A 22983-nucleotide genomic window follows, 5' to 3' on the forward strand; every position below is an offset into this window, starting at 1 on the left:
CAGCGGAGACCAGGTACACGGGTGGGGGCAGGGGGACACCCCAACATCAGTGCCTCCATCCCCGGCTTTGCACAGCAAATAGGAGGCAAGCTCCAGGTCACGAGCAGCTTGGCCAGGGGCAGCTCCATGGGCTTCGGAGGAGTTATCTGGCTGGTCCAGCTGCCATCCCCCACCCCCTGCAGCTCAGTCCATCTGCCCTCTCCAGACACTGATAAGAAACAATAACCTTAGTGTCAGCTAGTGAACTATGTCCAATAGGGCTCATCAGGCACATAAACTTGTAGACATAAAAATAAATGTTGTCCCTTGGCTATGGCTACTGAAATCATAGCAGAGAGGTAAAATTGTGGGAGATGCTGCTAGAAGGAAGCAAATTATTGTACAATATATTTTCCACTCTGAAACCCAGCATTTCTCACAAGTCTGCTGTGTGTGGGATATAGCAAACAGTGAAGTGTAAGTACAGAGGATCAAAAAAACAGACTGAGATAAAGAATTCTCCACCTGAAAGTAAATGCCTGAAGACAAGTTATTTTTTGATCACAGCATACAGCTCCTTCCTTCAGAAGAAAGCCTCTGCAGAGAATATGAAATCCACCTTATGCTGTTTAATAAAGGTATTGATATAGGCCATCTTGCTGCCATGAAAATTTCCTTAGTTGAAGCACATGCTCTTTCTGTTCATGATGTGGCTAGAAATTTAGTACAATAGGCTTTGATTCCTTCAGGAATATGTGCAACTGATGTTTCACATTATTTGAATGGGCCAGAGATAGCATGGATGCCTGAAGACCTTGGCACTTCTGGTGAAAAGGAACAAACAAGAAGCATGATCTTCTTCTTAATCTGGTGCACTTGAGGTAGATCTTTAGTGCTCTACATACATTCAGATTATGCTATGGTTTTACAGTAGCATACTGTGGATTTGGACAGAATAGTGGAAAGATAACTACTTGTCATGCCTGGAAAGAGGAATTCACTTTTGGTAAGAAAGATTCTGGAGTCCTTAGAACCTGCATATATAGAGCGGAGGTGCCAACAGGCAGGTTTTGACAGATAAATAGAGTGGTGTAACTCTTAACAGTTCAAAGTAATAGGTGATTAGGGTTTTTTGCACCAGCGGTAGATCCCACTTAAGAAAGATTGACTAGACCCTTGGCCAGACTAATCTGGCTGCTCTGAGAAATCTTGAGATTTGAAGATTTTCAGCTAAGGAACCAGAGGACTCTGCATATAAGACATTGCTTGTGGCTGACACCTGACATGTTCTGGTGCTGTGCTGATAGGGTGACCAGACAGCAAGTTTGAAAAATCAGGACGGGGGTGGGGGGTAATAGGTGCCTGTATAAGACAAAGCCCCAAATATCAGGACTGTCCCTATAAAATTGGGACATCTGGTCACCCTATGAGCTGAAGTCCCTTGTCCATACTGTACTGAAGAAAATCGGGAATAGCTAGAATTCCAGGGATTGTTGAGGTTTCTGGTTTTGTTTGGTTTTTGACAACATAAGATAAACCTTGACCAACCAGAGTAGTAGGACTTAAGTCTGTCTGAAGGCCAATAGAGTCCCAATCACTTTGGAGGATAACCACAGTATAATTATTGCTTCTCTTTCAATAGCCATGCTGCCAGTTGGAAATGGCCTGGATTTAGATGGAGAATGGGACCTTGGTGAAGGATGTCCAGTCTCACTGGTAGATGCACTGGAGATTTCAGTGCCAAGTCTACCAGATTCGAAAAACTTGGTCTGCTCAGCTAGTGTGGAGCCAGAACTATCAACTTTGCTTGCTTTTGCCTTATCTTCTCAACCACTTTCCCATGTGTAGGGAAAGTCCTTTGGCCACTTATGTACATCTGTCCCTAGTGACTTGATAACTGTTTTTCTGATGAAGTATTGTGCCAGCTTTCTGCTCTTCCAACTTGTAAACAGACTGAGTGCCAGGAGGCTGAATCTCTGAGAGATCAGGTTGAAGACTTCCTAATTCAAATACCATTCTGAGTTGTTGAGTAAGCATGTGCTAAACTAGTCTGCATTCAGATTTCCTTTATGTGTATTGCTCTTATGGTAGCCAGATTCTCCTCTGTCCATTCTATTACCTCGCTCACTTCCAAGTGCAGGACTGAGCTCTGAGTTCCTCCTTGGTTGTTGATGTATGCCACCATCATGATATTTTCTGACTGGAGCAGAATGTGATCCTCCAGAAGGTGGCTTTGGAACCTTTGGAGGACTTTCTTCATCACTTTGAAGTTGAAGAAGTGGATGCTCTTGTTCCTGTCTCTGAAGGTCCATGTGCTTTGTGTTGTGTTGTTTCCCAGATATGCTCCCTAGCACAGTAGGTTGGCATCTGTTGTATGTACTTCATGATCTGGAGGGCAGAGAGGAAGACCCCTGTGGATATTCCCTGGGATTGTCAAACTCAGAGATTTGAGTACCTGGTTTGAAATCAGAACCTGATTTTGAATGTGTTCTGGTGAGTGGTTCCACACAGAATTGCTTAAGATGCGTGACTGGATGACCACTTGTCTGTGCTTGTGAGAGAAAATTCTGAGAAGTAGGATATTCTGCCTCCTAGACTCAGACTGAGCCAGAGGCATAGTCTTTTGTTGTCATAGTGAGCTCTTAGAGGTACTGCTGACACCTCTGGTTTTGCGGCCTGATCCATAGTTCCAGGGTTCTCCTCTAATGTACTTGCCATTCTTTCTTTGGTACTTCTGTGAAGAGGACAGACAAAAGGAGCATTTGTGTTTGCAGTTGGACATGCAGTCCCTTCTTAATGCACTGCATGGAGAGCTGAGGGACTGCTTTTGTTTGGATGCATTGTCTGGCACTATCTTATCTAATATTTCTCCAAATAGAAATTAATCTGTAAATTAGGAGGTATGTCAGATTTGTTTGAAGTAGGCAGCCACCATCCAGAGATGTAAACAGGTGTGACATCTGGCTACTGAACTGGATGTCATTACCATGTCTGAAAAATCTCATTGTGTCTAATGAGGCATCTGAGACAAAAGCAGTTGAAAATAATATTTTCTTAAGGATAGACCTGAAGTCAGTGTGATCCTTGTCATCCAGGACCGTTAGGCCACCCAGCTAGGACATCATAGTACTGGCAAAGCAGGTAGGGGCCAGGATTAGGGGGGAGGGATAGCTCAGTGGTTTGAGCATTAGCCTGCTAAACCCAGGGTTGTGAGTTCAATCCTTGAGGGGGCTACTTAGGGATCTGGGGCAAAATCAGTACTTGGTCCTGCTAGTGAAGGCAGGGGGCTGGACTCAATGACCTTTCAAGGTCCCTTCCAGTTCTAGGAGATAGGATATCTTTATTTATTTATTTCTCTGAGAGTGGTAAAGCCTCAAAATCTCTCACAAATTTTAACAGGGAGGGTAATTAACCACTGGAACAACTTACAAGGTGTTGTGGTGGATTCTCCATCACTGGCAATTTTTAAATCAAGATTGGATGTTCAAACAGGAATTATTTTGGAGACAGTCTATGGCCTGTGTTAAGCAAGATGAGCCTGCAAAAACTGCCTCACATTTAGAACACTGTTTTGATTTAGCCTGATGTGTGCTGGGGAGGTGCAGTAGCAGTGAATCCAGGTGGTTGAACCTTATGCTGCTAATTACATGATTCAAAGGAGGAGGAGGAGGAAGAGAGATTTTAAATTGCTCACTACTGCCTGAAAACATAATAAAATCAAAGTTGGCAAAAAAAAGTTTGGGAGTAAAGAAAACTGCCACTGACTGTTGCTGTAGAGACAGGAGATCTGGAGGACTGCTTGAGATGGGGTAATGGCTAATCCCAGGGACATGCTGCAATACTAAAATGCCTCCTGAAACTGCAAAAGGAGGTGCGGGGGACAGCCTATGCATCACAGAAAAATGGGAGATGTTGGGCTATAAAAATCCCCTTCTGAAGGGATCACCATTATTGTCTGTTATTTGTATTACAGTAGAGCTTACAGTTGGGGGCCCTACTGTGCTTGATACTGTACAAGAGAATCTCTTTTCGGAAGAGCTTTCAATCTAACAGACACAACAAACAAAAGGTGAGAGAAAGGAAAGGTTATTATCCTCATTTTGCATATGGAGAATTAAGGCAGAGAGAGATTAAGTGACTCGCCTAGGATTATATGGAAAGTCTGTGGCAGAGTCAAGAATTGTACCCATATCTGCTAAGTCACAGTCCACTGCTTTAACCACAAGACCATCCTTCCTACTTTCAGCAAGGGAGACACCCATTGCAATGACCTTTGGGATAACTTTGACGGTTTACTTAGGCTACTGAATTCTCTAATACATTTTGCTTGCTTGGGCAATTGCTGTCCCTTGCCTTGGGTTTTTCTAATTTAACCTATTTATTCAGGCTTTTGGCTAAGGATTAGGATGAACAGGTGTGAAGTCCTTTTGGGGTTGAGATTTTATACAGTTATTTAATTAGGGATTTGACTGAAACATTTAAAAGACTGTCTTCACTCATCAACAGTGGCACCTCCTCCTGGCTGTTCTGTGGATTAGCTCTCTTCCAGGTATGACACCTCCCCTTGGGGGTCTCTCCTCTCATTGTCTTCTCTGTCACTCTGTGGCCCCTTTCTTACTCCAGGAGCTGCAACCCTCCAGGCAGGTCACAATGGCATTTCCCCTTCCAAGGTATAGAGTCTCATTGTCCAGGCACTGCCACTCGGTCAGTGGCTGGTAGGAGAACACAGGACCAGGCACATCTCAAGGTTCCAACCCAGAGACCCTACAACATGCAGCCAAGGTCTGCTCAGTCCCCAGCTTTGCAGCTCTCTCCCTGGCTGCTTCCTATCTACCTCCCACAGGCTTTCTTCTCCATACTTCTCTCTTCTGGGAACAATCTACCCTCAGGGCCATGCTCCCAGGGTCCTAACTCTTTCTCTAGTTCCCTCCTTCCCTTTCTAATGCACAGACAATGACTGCAGATTTCCACACTGCCCCCATTTCTGTTGCCAGCTTCCTGGCTTTATATTAGCCCAGCCCACAGCTGCTCAGATGAGCTTCATCTTCCAATTAGGAGTTGCTTTTCTGCCCTAAGCCACTCATGTGTGGCATATTATCCTAATTGGCCCTTTCTCATCTTCCTTAACCTTACAGGGCTGATGTGGGGTGAACAACCCATCACAATGGCATTGGTTCAATTCCTGGTTTATCTTTTTGTTATGAATTATAGAATCATAGAAGATTAGGGTTGGAAGAGACCTCAGGAGGTCATCTAGTCCAATCCCCTGCTCAAAGCAGGACCAACGCCAACTAAATCATCCCAGCCAAGGCTTTGTCAAGCCGGGCCTTAAAAACCTCTAAGGATGGAGATTCTACCACCTCCCTAAGTAACCCATTCCAGTGCTTCACTAACCTCCTAGTGAAATAATGTTTCCTAATATCCAAACTAGACCTCCCACACTGCAACTTGAGAGCATTGCTTCTTGTTCTGTTATCTGCCACCACTGAGAACAGCCTACTTCCATCCTCTTTGGAACCCCCCTTCAGGTAATTGAAGACTGCAATCAAATCCCCCCTCACTCTTCTCTTCTGCAGACTAAATAACCCCAGTTCCCTCAGCCTCTCCTCATAAGTCATGTGCCCCAGACCCCTAATCATTTTCATTGTCCTCCGCTGGACTCTCTCCAATTTGTCCACATCCCTTCTGTAGTGGGGGGACCAAAACTGGACGCAGTACTCCAGGTGTGGCCTCACCAGTGCCGAACAGACGGGAATAATCACTTCCCTCAATCTGCTAGCAATGCTCCTACTAATGCAGCCCAATATGCCGTTGGCCTTCTTGGCAACAATGGCACACTGCTGACTCATATCCAGCTTCTCGTCCACTGTAATCCCCAGGTCCTTTTCTGCAAAACTGCTGCTTAGCCAGTTGGTCCCCAGCATGTAGCGGTACATGGGATTCTGCCTTCCTAAGTGCAGGACTCTGCACTTGTCCTTATCGAACCTCATCAGATTTCTTTTGGCCCAATCCTCCAATTTGTCTAGGTCACTCTGGACCCTATCCCTACCCTCCAGCATATCTACTTCTCCCCCCAGATTAGTGTCATCTGCGAACTTTCTGAGGGTGCAATTCATCCCATCATCCAGATCATTGATAAAGATGTTGAACAAAACCGGCCCCAGGACCGACCCCTGGGGCACTCCGCTTGATACCGGCTGCCAACTAGACATCGAGCCGTTGATCACTACCCATTGAGCCCGACTAGCCAGCTTTCTATCCACCTTATAGTCCATTCATCCAATCCATACTTTTTTAACTTGCTGGCAAAAATACTGTGGGAGACTGTATCAAAAGCTTTGCTAAACTCAAGATATATCACATCCAGTGCTTTCCCCATATTCATAGAGTCAGTTATCTCATCATAGAAGGCAATCAGGTTGGTGAGGCATGACTTGCCCTTGATGAATCCATGTTCACTGTTCCTGATCACCTTACTCTCCTCCAAGTGCTTCAAAACAGTCTCCTTGAGGACCTGCTCCATGATTTTGCCAGGGACTGAAGTGAGGCTGTAATTCCGTGGGTTCTCTTTCTTCCCTTTTTAAAATATGGGCACTATATTTGCCTTTTTCCAATCGTCCAGGATCTCCCCCGATCGCCATGAGTTTTCAAAGATAATGGCCAATAGCTCTGCAATCAGATCAGCCAACTCCCTCAGCACCATTGGATGCATTAGATCTGGACCCATGGACTTGTGCGTGTCCAGCTTTTCTAAATAGTCCTTAATCTGTTCTTTCAGCACTGAGGGCTGCTCACCTCCTCCCCATACTGTGTTGCCCAGTGCAGCAGTCTAGGAGCTGACCTTGTCTGTGAAGACCGAGGCAAAAAAAGCATTGAGTACTTCAGCTTTTTCCACATCGTCGTCACTATGTTGCCTCCCCATTCAGTAAGGGTCACACACTTTCCCTGACCTTCTTCTTGTAGCTAACATACCTGTAGAAACCCTTCTTGTTACCCTTCATATACCTTGCTAGCTGCAACTCCAATTGTGCCTTGGCCTTCCTGATTACAGCCCTGCATGCTGTAGCCATACTCCTCCCTAGTCATCTGTCCAAATTTCCACTTCTTGTAAGCTTCCTTTCTGAGTTTAAGCTCAAGATTTCACTGTTAAGCCAAGCTGTTCGCCTGCCATATTTGCTATTTTTCTGCACTTCAGGATGGTTTGTTCCTGTGCCCTCAATAAGGCTTCTTTAAAATACAGCCACCTCTCCTGGACTCCTTGCCCCCATCATATGAGCTTCCCAGGGGATCCTGCCCATCAGTTCCCTAAGGGAGTCAAAGTCTGCTTTTCTGATGTCCAGGATCCGTATTTTGCTACTCTCCTTTCTCCTTTTTGTGAGGATCCTGAACTCAACCATCTCATGGTCACTGCTGCCTAGGTTGCCACCCACTTCTACTTCTCCTACCAATTCTTCCCTGTTTGTAAACAGCAGGTCAAAAGGAGCATGGCCCTTAGTTGGTTGCTCCAGCACTTGTACCAGGAAGTTGTCCCCAACACTCTCCAAAAACTTCCTGGATTGTCTGTGCATTGCTGTATTGTTCTCTCAGCAGATGTCAGGGTGATTGAAGTCCCCCATTAGTACCAGGGCCTGTTATCTGGAAACTTCCATTAGTTGTCCAAAGAAAACCTCATCTACCTCATCCTTCTGATCCGGTGGTCTATAGCACACGCCCACCACGACATCACCCTTGTTGCTCTCACCTCTAAACTTAACCCAAAGACTCTCAACAGGCTTTTGCATGTACTCTTTTTTGCATGTACTATTTTTTGCAAACCCTCTGGGTGTACGATAAGTGCATTTTACACATTGAAATTAAATAAACCATATTATTACTCCAAAGATTTGTTATTTATTTCCAGGTGTAGTTCAAGGTATTAATTTTGCTCTTGAAAGTTTTTTCTGCTTTAAATTGTTACTAAATGAGAAGCATTCTCTCCCTTTGTACTTTCATGACAGTTGGGATCAGCTATTGCTTTCCCATTGAAAGAACTTCATATAACCAAGGGTGGTGGCAGGCTGTTTTTAGTGTATGTCCCTTGACTCTGAAATCCACCTTCCCAATTCATCTAAGAGAGCATTAGTCTGTTGATACTCAGAAACTGATGGTAAGATCTCCTCTAGCCTTTTTCCTGAGAGGAAAAAAGGCAGGGGTTATTTGGATTATATTTAACATGTTTTTTGTGTGTGTATGACTAATTCTATTGATCTTTTACACAATGAGCTTTATTTTAAGTGTTTTATGTGGACAAAGAGACACTTGGGAGGGCAAATTTGTAGATAACGAAAATAATGTAAATACAATTAAATGTACAACCTGACCAAATCTGAGTAGAGATAGAGAATATAAAGAGGGATTATCACATCTCTGTTTTATGACAGGAAGCCTTTTTATGTTACACCATATATATTAGCTTTGCAATTAAATAAGAAATAGTGTACTTACTTTGTGTTGCTTAGCAATTGTTTCTACCAAAAACTGAGTTCTGACATTGTCTACATTTGGAACCAGAATAGATGCATAATCTGGGATACTTTCTGTTGGATAAATATATTCCTGAACTCTTTTATTCCAGTGTTCCCAGTCACCTAAAAAGAGTAACAAATGGAAAATATAGTACCTAATAATTCTCTGTCTGCATTTAGTAGCTCCACTAGTCAAAATATTGTGTTTTCTCCTCTCTGCAGTAGACCCAAAGACAGCTCAACAACAGGTAGTTCAGTAGCAGAAGAAGCTGTCTGGGGAGTTAAGTTGTCAGACTCAAAGAGAAGCCTTTCTCTTCTGTGCCTCCTACCAAGAGGACAAGGAAATGCAGGGTGTGTAGGGAGGCTTCAAACTTATTCCACGTCTCTGCCACAAACCAAAAGAAGATGGTGAGCTAACCAATTCCTTCTTGGTGCAGCAACTTGAAATTATGATTGGAGAAAGGAATAACTTTTAAAATGCTATATTTTTAAATGTGTACCCTACACTGTTGGAACGGCAGTTTGCATCTGAGGTTGCCTAGCTTCTTGGTTCTTTGATATTTCTATTTGTTGCCAATAGACTGAGCCTCACATAGCCCAAGTGGTCTAAAATCTGATAAAATACTTTCTGGTTGAGGAATTATTCCAACAGATCTACTGTTTGTCTGCTTAACCAATTGGACCTCATGTTCAGATTTCCTTTTGTATTTTTATGCTGGAAGGTGTTAATGGCTGCCATCAAGAGGATCTTTCAGCTATAGACAGTCACAACCCCCCCTTAAAAGCCTATGGGTGTGATAACCACCCTCCTTCAGGATCAATGGATGGAGCAATTAAATGCCCCTTCACTAGAGGCGGATTAAGATTTATTGGGGCCCTAGGCACAAAGAACATTTGGGCCCTCCAAATCCCCCCTGTCATGGGGCCCCACCCCCTGCACCTCCCCTTCCCCCCATGGCCCTGCCTCCTGGCCTAGCCAGAAGCCAGGTGATGGTAAGAGCTGCCCAGGGAGCCCAGCCCACTGTCAGGAGCCCTGCACCATCCACCTGCCATGAGTGGTGCGCCATGGGGGCAGGGACATGGGCCCCCCGACCCTCCACCCAGGGCAGATGGAAGGTCCCAGCTCCCCACAGCTGCCCGGACTACCTAGGTGGTTCTTATTACAGCCTAGGGTGATCATACATCCTGTTTTGACCAGGACAGTCCCCTGTTTAAACCCTGTCCCAGACGTCCTGACTTTGTTAGCAAAACTGGGCATTTGTCCATTTGTACTTGCCAACTGAGTTGACAAGAGCTAATAGGACAAATGCCCAGTTTTCTGAGAAAGGGGGTGAGGGGGGTAAGCAGCAGGGGTGGGGGGGCACAGGTTTTGGCCAAGTCTTTGCAGGGGAGGGGTTTGGGACAGGTCCATGGGGGACAGGGTGGGGGAGAGGAGCTTGGGTCACATCCGCATGTGGGAGGAGAGGGGCTCGGGACCGGCATGTGTGTTGGAGGGGGGCTCAGGCCACATCTACGTGAGGAGTGCGTGGGAGAGGGGCTCAGGACCAGGGGCAGAGGCTCAGGCCAGATCCATGCATGGGGGGAAGGGGAGGCTGTGGAGAGGGGCTCAGGCCAGATCCATGAACGGGGGGGGCATGGGGGAGAGGTGTTTGGGTGAGCAGCTCGGCCAGCTCCACGCTGGGGAATATGCTCACTCTACTACGGCTGGGCTCTGGGTTCTGGCCTGGCCAGGGCCTCAGAGGAAAGAGTAGGAGCAGGGCGGCGGGCCCCGGGGAAGAGGAGGAGCAGGGGTGGGGCCAGAGTTCTGCCACTCCTGCAGGGGCCCCCTTATCGGCCAGGGCCCTGGGCACGGACCCCGGTGGCTGTGCAGAAATCCACCCCTTCCCTTTATGTAGTAATAGGAGTACTTTACGTAGTATTGGAAACAATAGGAAGCAACTGCCCAAGACACTGAGCCACATGAAAAAGATATCCAGAGCTGAAATGTGTGGGCTGAGGGGTTTCCCTGGGACTAACTGCAAATGCTGGGGCTGGGGTTTGATTGGTTTCAGCTGTGTGTGTAAGTAGCAGAAAGCCAGTGGAAAGCAAGAGAAGCAGTTGTGAGCTTGGCCCTGGGAGGCAGCTGAGTGACAGAGCTTCTTTTTGGCACAGTACTCAATGGAAAGACACACTTGGATTCTGAGCCTCCCATTGTTTGTTTCTACTGTGTTCAGGGAAATGGGATTTTGTGTACATTCTTTATAAACAGGATTTCACCAAAGAAATACTTGACTCTCCTGCCGGATTAATAAATGGCATCATAGTTCCATAGGACAGTAGGAAGTTACTTCTGTGATGAACAAAAAGTAATGACTAGTTGACCATTATCAACCCCAAATTATAAAGTAATCCACATGGATGGAAATTTAAAATGATACTAAACACCCCAGGAATTTCTAAATATTATAGATGATAATTTCCTAACTCAAAAAGTGTTGCATCCAACATGGGGGAAATCTATATTAGACCTTGTCTTGACAGTTAAATAGGAATTGATCATGGAAAGGAGGGTCCAGTAGGGGAGACACAGAAGATGCTTTTCTGACAAGAAGGCCAACAAAGTAGAGGGGACCAACAAGTAAGTGTTCGTTCATCAGTGCTGACATAAATTGGACAAGCTGGAATGATGAAGAGGGACCCGGAAATGTGAAGACACCATTCTCAACAGGCCTGAAGAGGCCAGAGTCAACAACGCTACATCAAATGCAGCCAATGAGTGTCTAGATTTGTGGTGACTCAAATTGGTACTGGAGGACTTACTTCAAGTCTTCTTAGAAGATCAAGACTTTGAGCACTTGTCAGCATGGAATGCTTGGAGGAGGCTGATGGTGAAGGCAAAGAGTGACATTTCACACCAGACTTGTTCTTTGAATCACAAACAGTCAAAGAGGCACTGCTTGTGGACTCTGAATCTGCCAGGACTCAGTTCTGATGGGGGGGCACATTACCTCTTTCATATGGTAAACTCTGAGATAGAAATCTCTGGTATTTGTCTTGGTGGGAAGGAGGTACAAATAGAGCATTTGTCCCTCACATGGTCCTCACAAAAGCAAATCGAGCTGCTCTGATGCCTGTCTGTAACAGGGAAAACAGCCCAATGCATTCCACATAGCTGGAAACCTGGGGATTTTTTCCATAATACCTGGTGGATTTACGTAACTAAATACTATAACCAATTAACCTAACTATACTACACTAAATACTATCTATAACTATGTATGCTTTAGGAATTTTGAAATGCTGGTTAATCAAAGCAAATGCTATGGGTGGGCTTCAACTCTTGCCATGGGGGTGAGAAGGAATTGAGAGGCAGTTAGTGAAAATGCCCCTTTTATAATCTCATCTCAGTGCATGAGGCAGTGGCACATGCATTGCCTAGTAGTACTGCTGGCAAAAGTCGTTGACTCAAATGTATTGGATGCACATACACCTGCAGTGGAATGTATATGTGCACAATAAGTCAAAGGAGAACCAATACTGTTTGAGAAAAAACGTGAAAGATAAAGTAAAATTAAGCTAATACAGAAATAACATGCTCAAAAATTACCTATACTATAGACTAATTAAGGAACCTCAATAGAAAGAATCCATGAAAACTAAATTAAAAACGAGACGTATAAAAATTATTACTAATCCAAACAGACCTCAACTCCTCCACTGCTTACCTCCAGATACATAACTTGCATTCAGATTCCATAAGATTAGTGTGCCAATAGGGTCTTAGCAAGAAAGGAAAGCTCTGACCATGTGACCAAATAATATGTAATTATAGAGTACTTTTATATTTCTAACCAACCTTATTTATTGAAAAAATTTCATTAATTATCAAAAAGAATGTCAATGTGTTTTCTCTTACCATAATCAGTAACATGAAACTCATACATTGTTTGATTGGTGTGTTTAGGGATTTCTGGCAAATCTAATTTGCTATCATTTGCTCGAATGAAGGCTTCCAGTTTATCCCTGCTATCCAACTCCAGGAGAGCACCTAAACTCCACATTAATCCAAAAGCAAACAATTTATGAAGATGTGCTGGAGATGAAATACCGCCTTCTTCCTTTGAGGGAATCAAACCCTCCAAAAGATTAATAGACTGGAAATATAAAAAAAAACCAGCATTAAGAAAATACTACAGTCAGTTTTTAGCTCCATATATATTCAGACATTAAAAACACATTTCGAAAACCAGTCAAGGTTGCTAAAGAACAATGTCGAACTCAAAATTATAACAAGGAAATACAGAGTAAAGCCATATATATATAACCATGGGTAAAATTTTCAAAGGAACCTACGTGACTTAGGAGCCTAAGTCTCATTTTCAAAAGTGACTTAAGTATTTAGGAGTCTGTCTCCCTGAAAATTAATCAGCTAGATTTTTAAAGGTATTTATGGGGACTAAATTCACAAAGAAACATTGTCACCTAACTTTTAGGTGACCAGAAAAACACTGGGATTCACAAAGCTTGAGTTTGGCACCTAGGCTCCCTATACAATGTATGAGGAGAGACAGGCATCTCTAAATAGGATTCACAAAAGCCAGCATGCTATGCAGCTCCTCGCCTAAGACAGCCCATGGGAGATTTCAAGCTAAAGGGTGTGTGCTAAGCATCACCCTTCTCTTGGAGACAGGTACCTAAGGTCGGGCTGCCATGAGGCACCTCCTCTGCTTGGGATTCTCAGCAGCAAACCCTGTCCTGGCTTTAGGCACCTACCCCATTTCAGCAAGAAGCCCAGGAGGACAAGGAGGAGGAGGTGGTAGCTTATAACTTTTAACCCACTGATTAGACTACTCATCTGGGATGTGAGATATTCCTTGTTCAAGTCCGCAGAAGAGAATTAAACTAGGATCTGCTTCATCTGAGGTGAGTGCCCTAATTACTGTACTATAGGATATTCTGATATAGGGCTCCCTCATTCTTTTCTGTTGAAGCTGTTCCACTGTGGATAAATTACAAAAGAATCATTGGCCCATCATCATCATCATCATCATCTAGCCATTTTGTGTAAGCTCACCTATAAGGACTGATCTGGTAGGCAAGGTCTGAGCACACTTACTGTATCAGGTCTCACAGGCAAGTTAGGCAGACGTGTGAGGCTGCAGCATGCATGCTCAGAGGCAGTAACATAGGCATCTATGGAACTTTTACAGCAAAAAAAAGCACACTGACCGAGTTTAGGTGCCCACATAGGGTTTGGCAGCATGGGTGCCCACATAGGGTTTGGCAGCAGCTGAGTGGAGGTTTTGTGAATCACAGTAGCAGTTAGGTGTCTAAGACCTTTTGTGAACCTAGCTCATAGTCTTTACATCTATGGCAGAAGATGAAAAAATAATGCTCATCTGTAACAGACATTTTTCTGCCAAAAACAAATCAACATACTATTTGAAAACACTCGGACTCCTTCCATCTTGAAAAGGAAAAATACATGGAAACGTGCCAAAGTACAAGAGACAAAGTGCCAAATCATCTCAGAGAGAACGCAGGCATGCACAAGTGCGCACGCACACACACAAAAGTTCCAGAAGACTGCATGGCTTATTGATGTCTCTGCGTCCCTCCATACCAACTGAGATGCCTTCAAACATCTTCACAAACTAGGCAATACTCACCAATCAAGTAGTCTCCAGGTGTAAGTCCAAAACTCACACTGAACCCAGTGTTCCAATCCACCTCAAAAAGGGAAAAGCTCCTAGGTTCCATCCCTTTCTCAAGTATGAAATTGATTTACTTGATGTAGAGCGCATAACCCCCTCACCCTCTGCCCTATGGGCTAGAACCCACAAGGGAACACCAGACAAGAAAAGAGACTGGTCACCTAACAGGAATGACCACCCTCTTTCCAAAAGGCTAAAAAAAAAAAAAAAACCCCGGGGTGTGGCGTTGTCTGATTAAAATATAACCATGCAAAGCATTATTGCTACCACTGTTATATAATTGCAACGAATCTTATACAAAGTATAACTCATGGCCAGAAAGGGTTAAACAGCTTGCAGGCTGGATGACCCAAAGCCAACCTTTAAAGTCACATAGAAAGGTATGGAAATGGTAATTAGGGCCATTCATGCTAAATAGGCTAGAACTTTGAAATGTAAACCTATATTGTTAGAAGTTAGAAGTGATACTAATTGTGTGTATCTTAGAGTGTAAACAGACAGTTCCTGTCTGTCACTATAGCTACTAATTCAGAGATCAAAAGGGAATATTAACATTTAGATGAATTTTGGGTAAAATAATGTCATTGTCTATATGTCTCTTTGAAGTTTGTAATAGACTGCCTAATGGACAAATTTTCCTATGTTAATTTGTGTAACTAATTACCGGTGGTGTTTAGAAAACAGAAGGTTACATCAAAAGCCTATTGTTTACCCAGGATTGTATGGTCAAATGGATGCTAGAAAACTGTATAAAAGACCATTGGGTCCTGATTCTGTCATCTCAGATCTGCTTGAGATTTCATATAGGGGAAGCTTAAGCCATAAGGACTGAGATCCCAGTCCTAAACTGGAATGCCCTGAAATGATATTGGACATTGAACCATAACCTATGAACTAAATTCCAAAGGAACTCTTTGCAACTACAAAGCTCACCATCTCTGCTATGAATTTGAACCTCAAGAATTAAACTCATGTCTGTATGTATATTGATCTTTTAACCATACTCTCTCTCTTTTGTTTTTTAATAAATTTTAGTTTAGTTAATAAAAATTGGCTGTATGCGTGTATTTGGGTAACATCTGAAACATTCATTAACCTGGGAGGTGATGCGTCCGATCCTTTGGGATTGGTAGAACCTTTTCTTTTCTATGATGAAATAAGATTTTCAGAAATCATCATATTTGACTTAGGTACCTGGATGGAGGCCTGAGGCTGGATCACTTTAAGGGAACTGTGTTGTTTGGACTTCTGAGTAACCAGTAAGGTATAAACAGAAGCTTTTTATGCTGGCTTGGTAAATCTAAGTATTGGAATATCCACCAGCTTTTTGGGGATTGTCTGCCTCATTCTTTACAGTTCACCCTAACTGGGACCCCAGTCACACGGGGTAAAAACCCCAAAGCCTTTCCAGGTCTCCATTTTGTTCCATGAGTTCTAGCTTCTCCCCTGAACAAGGGGAACTCTCATGCATCGGAAGAAGTGAGGTTTTTACTCACAAAAGCTTATGCCCAAATAAATCTGTTAGTCTTTAAGGTGCCACCAGACTCCTTGTTGTTTTTGTAGATAAAGACTAACACGGCTACCCCCTGATACTCTCAGCTTTAGATCATCATAATGCTGAGCCAGAGAGCAGAAAAGGTTATTTCCTCCACGCATGTTTGAATCCATGGGGTAGAATGTAGTGACCACCACTGAAATCATTAGCCAGTACGTCAAACAAAGAGGATAAGCAGGCTAAAGCCAAGAGCGAATACCTTCCATCCAAAATTAAAATAGAATTTGATTTTCTGTCTTACTATATTCACCCTTCAAATAAGTTAATAAATGGGAAACTCCTGACACAAGAGAAGCTCATTTGGGAAACCTTGACATTCTAGAAGGATCCTAGAACCCAAAGATTTTCTGTTCATTCTCCCTACAGTTGATGCAGCAGTGGCAACCCTGGCAAAGGATTTGGTAATCCAAATGAAGAAAAATCATTGTTAAAGCAGAAGAAATAAAATTTCCCCCATTGAGCAAGCCTGGAGGGTAACTGAATTGGCATCTTCCAACTTTCCTCTTCATTTGTGAGGGTTTTTCTGTCATGTTGGAACTTAGCTCAGGAGAAGAGATGTTGCATGCAAGAGACCTAGGTACCCCAAAAGGAAAGAAAGACTTAAGATAAAAGTATTTTGACTCAGAACATTTAAAAGTTTTAATTTGCTGTGTAGCATGGTGCAACAAATGTAAATAATACTGAAGCTGCCAGCAGGCTGAATGAACAGGAACTTTTCCCAAAAGAGGGAGTGAAATTTACTTGGTGTGGTCAATAGGTCTGGTCATACATGGTGTAGATGCAGTGCAGAGGAAAACCCATTACTGGAATGGCAAGCATGGTTATAATAGGGAAAACATTGTTCTAGAACAGTCTTGAGCATCTGAACTTATTGAAGATACAACTCCAACTGACAGAAGAAGCCAGTGTGGGGCTGCCAGGATATATTCCTTTGAAATGAACAGGAGTACTTGTGGCACCTTAGAGACTAACACCTTTATTTGAGCATAAGTTTTCGTGAGCTACAGCCCACTTCATTGGATGCTGTAGCCCACAAAAACTTATGCTCAAATAAATTTGTTAGTATCTAAGGTGCCACAAGTACTCCTGTTCTTTTTGTGGATACAGACTAACATGGCTGCTACTCTGAAACCTGTCCTTTAAAACGGAATTTTATTGCCACTTTAATCAGTACTCAAGGAAGTGAATGTATTTAGATGGCAATATCTGTTCTACCTGCATAATGTAGTTACATTCTAAAAGCTCCATTTTTGGATTAAGGTTTAGTTTCATGTATGTATATGCTGCTTCAAAGTTTCTGTCATATGAATTCTGTAAAATATCAGCTTCTTGAGGCGTACGTTTCTTTAGCCATGCCTGCAAAATAAAATAAAAAAGCATAAAATTTGTCTACATACAAAGTACAACAAAATAAAAATAATAAGTAATACCCTTCCCCTCAGTCTTAATCTTACTTGTAAAATTGGTCTCCAGCTGAGGGCAGAAGAACTGATGTAGACCATGCCCATTCTAGAAACTGTTGCAGGAGAGGCATTCTCAATGTTGTGAACCTCAAATAACAGTTTACACGTAGGAGACATAGGAATTCTATCACCATTAGCTAGAGTCAGAGTCTTGTTATCATCCAAAACAGAATTTAAATTCTCAATCCAAATTGCATCCACAGGGCCATCTAAAATCAGAAAGATATTCTCACCTGGAAACAATCGAAACAGAAATAATTCACATTTTTACATCAAAATGGGAGCAAAATATATTCAAAGGAGGATATTTTAAATAGTTAAGGTATATGCATAAAAGGTGTTACTTACCTACAGTAAAGGAAAGTTATTTACCTATACAGTAACTGGAATTCTTTGTGATATGCTGTCCATATGCATATTTCACTTATGATGTGCAGGCACTGTAGCTCAGTCTTTTGGCCAGCAGTACTTGTTATGGCCACATATATATGGCAAGTGTTCTCATGCCCCACACCAAGGGCATAGAAGAGCAGAATGGGTCAATCACTACACAGTTTCCTCTTTGCTGCAGAATCCTAGTGATATAGAACTCCAAGGTAAAGGGAACAGAAGGCAGGTCATGGAATATTGATATGGACAACACAACTTGAAAAACTCCAGTTATCCAGGTAAGTAACTTTCCTTTCTTTTTTGAGTGATTGTCCATATGCATATTCTACTTATGGTGAGGCTCAGAGTCTTAGGAGAATAGGGATTGTAACAGTCTTACCAAATACAGCATCCGATCTGGAGGGTTAAGTGATTGCATAATGCATTGTAAATGTGTGAATAGAACCTCAGGTGACTGCTTTACATATGTGCATAATCGAAATATTCCTCACAGATACTACTGAGACTGCCTGAGCACTGGTGGAGTGCGTTCTGAGAGAAGCAGGAGGGTCCACTTTGGCCACTTCAAAACAGGTTCTCACACAGTAATTTTATTTCTACTAGCAACGTCTGTCACAATTGTGATACATACAGGCTATTCTCCTCCTGTCTACATTGTCCAGAGGCAATTCAAAGCTGTAGCACAGCTCGTGACAGCCATGCCCCCTTCTCCAGCCTGCTGCCAGATGATTCATTCCAAAGCTGTGTAAAAACCCACAGAATATGATTAGTAACATTAATTTCAATGAGAACTATGTACAGTAGGCTATAGACTAAAGCAAAACTATCAAAATTAAATACTGTCCTTTGGCTAGGAAGCCAGCCAGGGAGGGTAGAATTGTGAGAAATGCTGTTAGCAGAAAGAAAATTAATGGGTAGGAAATTTGCCATTCTGCAGCCCAACATCTCCCACAATTTTGATATGTATGAGAAGTAGTGAGCAGTGAAAAGAAGTAGGGAGGGATAAGAAAAACGGAATGAGATAGGAAAGACCCCCAGAGTTAATTGCCTAAAATGGCAATGCTATTACTAGACCACTGCCTGCAGCACCCTCATGCCAAAGGAGTCCTCTGCAGAGGATAGAAAGTCCACTGTACAGTGTGTAATAAAGATATAAACCGACAACCATGCTGCTGCCCTGCAGGTCTCTGTGGTGGAAGCACAAGCTCTTTCTTCCCACAAAGTTTCCATGGATCTTGTGACGTTTGCCTTGATGCTGTCTGGAACATGAGCATCTGACACATTCTATGACTCTATGATGCATGGCTTGATCCATTTAGCTACCAATATCTTAGATAACCTGAGCCCTTGGCACTTCAGATGAAAGAGGACAAACAAGGAGACCAATTTTCTGATCAATTAGGGGCACTTGATATAGATCTTTAATGCTCTTCAAACTTCTAAAGTGTGCCACAGCTTTTCTGTCAGGTGCTATGGCTTTGGACAGAATGAAGGGAGGACAATCTCCTGTGAGGCATGGAAAGGTGAATTAATCTTAGGCAAGGACAATTCTGGGATTCTTAGTACCACCTTGTCATCATGGAACACACAGTGGGATTCCTGCATAGATAAAACTGCCAATTCAGAAACTCATCTAGCAGGTGTGAGAGTGCCCAGAAAACAATTTTTGATGGATAGGCAGAATGGAGATATTGATGTCAGAGGCTCAAAATGGTTAGGGCTTTTAACAGCAATGGTAGGTCCCACTTAGGAAAGATAGATCTAACCACAAGTTTAGCCAGTCTGACTGCTCTGAGACATCTGGATACCTCAAGGCTCTCTGTCAAGGAAACAGAAGAATCCTGCAAATAGGACACTACTTGTAGCTGACATCTGGTGCTATGAAGCTGGGCTGAAGACCCTGGTCTATGCCTTCCCTGAAGAAAGTAAAAAAAAAAAAAAAAAAAGGGATAGCAGGATCCTTAGCAATTTTGTTGTGTTCTTGACACTACTAGTTAACTTAGCCCAGATGGAGGAGTAGGCCTGATATTGACCTTTGGTATGACTGTGAATTTCAGGGAGAAGAGTACTAGTGGAGGTACAGAGAGAAACATATCCCCATGATGCTTGATGGTAACATACCATAACCAGCCCTGCATACACCAAAGATGTAGTCTGATATGTGTGCTCTTACAACCTGCATACCTGCTTATTCATTTTCTCTTCCCAGAGGTTTCACATTCTTCTCTGTTCACATCCTGGAAGGATAAGTGCAGCAGGACAGCTATCTCAGTTGAGGATTTAGAATGCTGGTACTTGCCTTTAGGCTTGTCCTCTACCACCTACTCAGGTTGGATCTGGATTATGGATGCAACCTTTTTGCACCAGGGTTCAAACATTTCTGGAGGGAAAAACTTTTGCTTCGTATTTTTTCTTGGCATGCTCAGAGCCTGAATCTGAGAGCTCCTCTTCCTCAGTGGAGGAGGAGGCATTTGAGTCAGAGGATTCAGGTTATTTTATACCTTTTAGCACATAAGAAGCACAGGGTCAGACCAATGATCCATCTTGCCCAGTATCCTGTCTTCCGACAGTGGCCATTGCCAGGTACTTCAGAGGGAATGAACAGAACAGGCAATCATCAAGTGATCCAAACCCTGTCCTCCAGTCCCAGTTTCTGGCAATCAGAGGTTAGGGATACCCAAAGCATGGGGTTGCATCCCTGACCAGCTTGACTAATAGCCATTGATGGACCTTTCCTTCAGGAACTTATCTAATTATTTTATGAACCCCGTTATAGTTTTGGCCTTTACAACATCACTTGGCAATGAGTTCTACAGGTTGACTATGCATTGTGTGAAGAAGTACTTCCTTTTGTTTGTTTTAAACTGCTGCCTATTAATTTAATTGGTTGACCCCTAGTTCTTGTGTTATGTGAAAGAGTAAGTGACAGTTTCTTATCACTTTCTCCACACAATTCATGATTTTATAGACCTCTATCATATTCCCTCTTAGTTGTCTCTTTTCCACGCTGAAAAGTCCCAATCTTTTTCATCTCTCTTCATATGGAATCTGTTCCATACCCTTAATCATTTTGTTGCCCTTCTCTGTATCTTTTTAAATTCTAATATATCTTTTTTGAGATGGGGTGACTAGAACTGCATGCAGTATTCAAGGTGTGGGCAAACCCTGGATTTATATAGTGGTATTATATTTTCTGTATTATTATCTATCCCTTTCCTAATGATTGCTAACATTCTGTTAGCTTTTCTGACTGCCACTGCACACTCAGTGGATGTTTTCAGCGAACTATACACAGTGACTCCAAGATCTCCTTTTTTGAGTGGTAACAGCTAATTTAGATCCATCATTTTGTATTTATAGTTGGGATTACATTTTCCAAAGTGCATTACATTGCATTTATCGACATTGAATTTCATCTGCCATTTTGTTGCCCAGTCATCCATTTTTGTGAGATCCCTTTGTAACTCTTTGCAGTCAGGTTTGCACTTAACTATCTTGAGTAATTTTGTATCGTCTGCAAATTTTGCTACTTCACTGTTTACCCCTTTTTCCAGATCATTTATGAGTATGCTGAACAGCACTAGTCCCAGTACAGATACCTGGGGGACACCACTATTTATCTCTCTCCATTCTGAAAACTATTTACTTCTGCCCTTTGTGTCCTGTCTTTTAACCAGTTACTGATCCATGAGAGGACCTTCCCTCTTATCCCATGACTGCTTACTTTGCTTAAGAGCCTCTGGTGAGGGACCTTGTCAAAGGCTTTCTGAAAGTTCAAGTCCACTATATCCACTGGATCATCCTTGTCCACATGCTTGTTGACCCCCTCAGAGAATTCTAATAAGGCTCACTGGTCTGTAATTGCCAGGATCACCTCCGGAGATTTTTTCAAAAATTGGTATCACATTAGCTATCTGCCAGTCATATAGTACAGAAACTGATAATTTGCAGTCCCAAACTGTAAACTGGCCGACTAATAAGATTTTTGACTAAAGAAATCTCATTGCTTTGGCTCCCAGTCTTTTGGCATGGTTTTGAATTGTTGCCTGGGATTCTCATTTGCAGCTATCACCACAAGGGAACCATGCACCAGGTAGGAATAAAAGAGTTCATCTCTCTTAGAGGGAATGTGATATGTGTCTCATTTTCAGGACACTGAAGCCGCAGAAGTGGGAATCTGCCAAAGAATATTTGCAGAGTCTATAATGGTCTCATGAAACAGAGATGGTCCATCTCCTTTAAGGGTAGTAGAAATAGTAGTACTGGAGCAGGTGCTGAAGGCTTCAGTACTGGAGCAGCAGAAGTAGATAGCACCAGAGCCGGAGTTACAGTAGTTGGTAACAAGCTCGGTGAGAAGGAAACATGAGATGTATTAGACACTGTTTTCGCCTGGTGTTTCAGTGCTGAGGCCACATGGGGCAGCAAAATCTCTCTTGAGGTGGAACGGTGCATTTGAAGCCATTTTCTTTTCTGAGGAGAGACTAATTGGAGAGCTGCCTCTCATATTTTCCTTACCATGCCCCTTCTTCACAGCAGGAACACTATCAGTCTTGCTCAGATTCTGGGCTAAAGAAGCAGCTGATGGGATTTCAGATGTTGTAGACCTCTTGTTCACTGGCGCACTCCTATAACTTATCAGGTCATAAATAGAGGGGTCAAAGGACCCCAGCTCTGAAGATGGTTTCATGGATCTGCCCATTAAAAATATTTGGAGGTGAGCCTCCCTAGATTTTTAGTTCCTATGAGTAAAGGACCTACAAATTGTACAGTTGCCATGGATGTGCAATTCTCCCAAACAAAATAAGCACTTTAGATGCCCACTATTCATAAGCATTACTTAAAACTGAGAGACTTAAAAGAGGCCATCTCAGTATCAAGAGTAAAGTTAATTTCCTGGTAAAATATAAACCTAGGCTAAATACAAATAACATACCAAATGGGCAACGAGCTAACTACTACTGACTATAAAATTTATATACAAAGATAGAGAAAAAGGTACTGGAGTTCACTGAAGCAACAGACTGAGCAGCTCTGTCTTGAAGCCAAGAGGCAGTGAGAGTAACTGAATAGTGGTTGGCCTGCTCTGACCTTTTATGGTCTCAGTGTGGAGCAACAGGAAACGCAGAGTGGATGCTCAGCCACAACGGGCACTCATGGCCATAAAGACTCCAATGTCAGATGTATGAGATGCATGCACACCCTAAGTGGAATATGCATATGGACAATCAGTAAAAGGAGAACTCTTGTCTTCCAGTAGCACTGACTTGACAAAACCCCACTATAGGAGTTAAATACCTAGTCAGGGAACCAATTTTGAAGCAGTAGCTGGCAGCTGGAGGGTAGATGCCTGTCTCCTAACCCCACATCCCAAGGCAATTATAAATAACCCAAAACTGTTT

At 42.9% G+C, this 22983-nt stretch overlaps 1 protein-coding gene across 1 annotated transcript in view; it reads right to left on the reverse strand.

The window, feature by feature from the left end:
• DNAH8 (dynein axonemal heavy chain 8) overlaps positions 1 to 22983 on the reverse strand; it is a 525323-nt gene that overhangs the window by 162691 nt on the left and 339649 nt on the right. Inside the window, exons 50-53 of the mRNA XM_026649503.1 lie at positions 17186 to 17427; positions 16947 to 17087; positions 12379 to 12616; positions 8464 to 8606 (exon numbers count right to left, since the gene is read on the reverse strand). Of these exons, the coding sequence (XP_026505288.1) occupies positions 8464 to 8606; positions 12379 to 12616; positions 16947 to 17087; positions 17186 to 17427 (764 nt within the window). The remainder of the gene's footprint in view (positions 1 to 8463; positions 8607 to 12378; positions 12617 to 16946; positions 17088 to 17185; positions 17428 to 22983) is intronic.

The sequence above is a fragment of the Terrapene carolina genome, unplaced genomic scaffold, assembly GCF_002925995.2.
Source record: "Terrapene carolina triunguis isolate 2854851 unplaced genomic scaffold, T_m_triunguis-2.0 Scaffold85, whole genome shotgun sequence".
In the NCBI taxonomy this organism is placed as follows: Eukaryota; Metazoa; Chordata; order Testudines; family Emydidae; genus Terrapene; species Terrapene triunguis.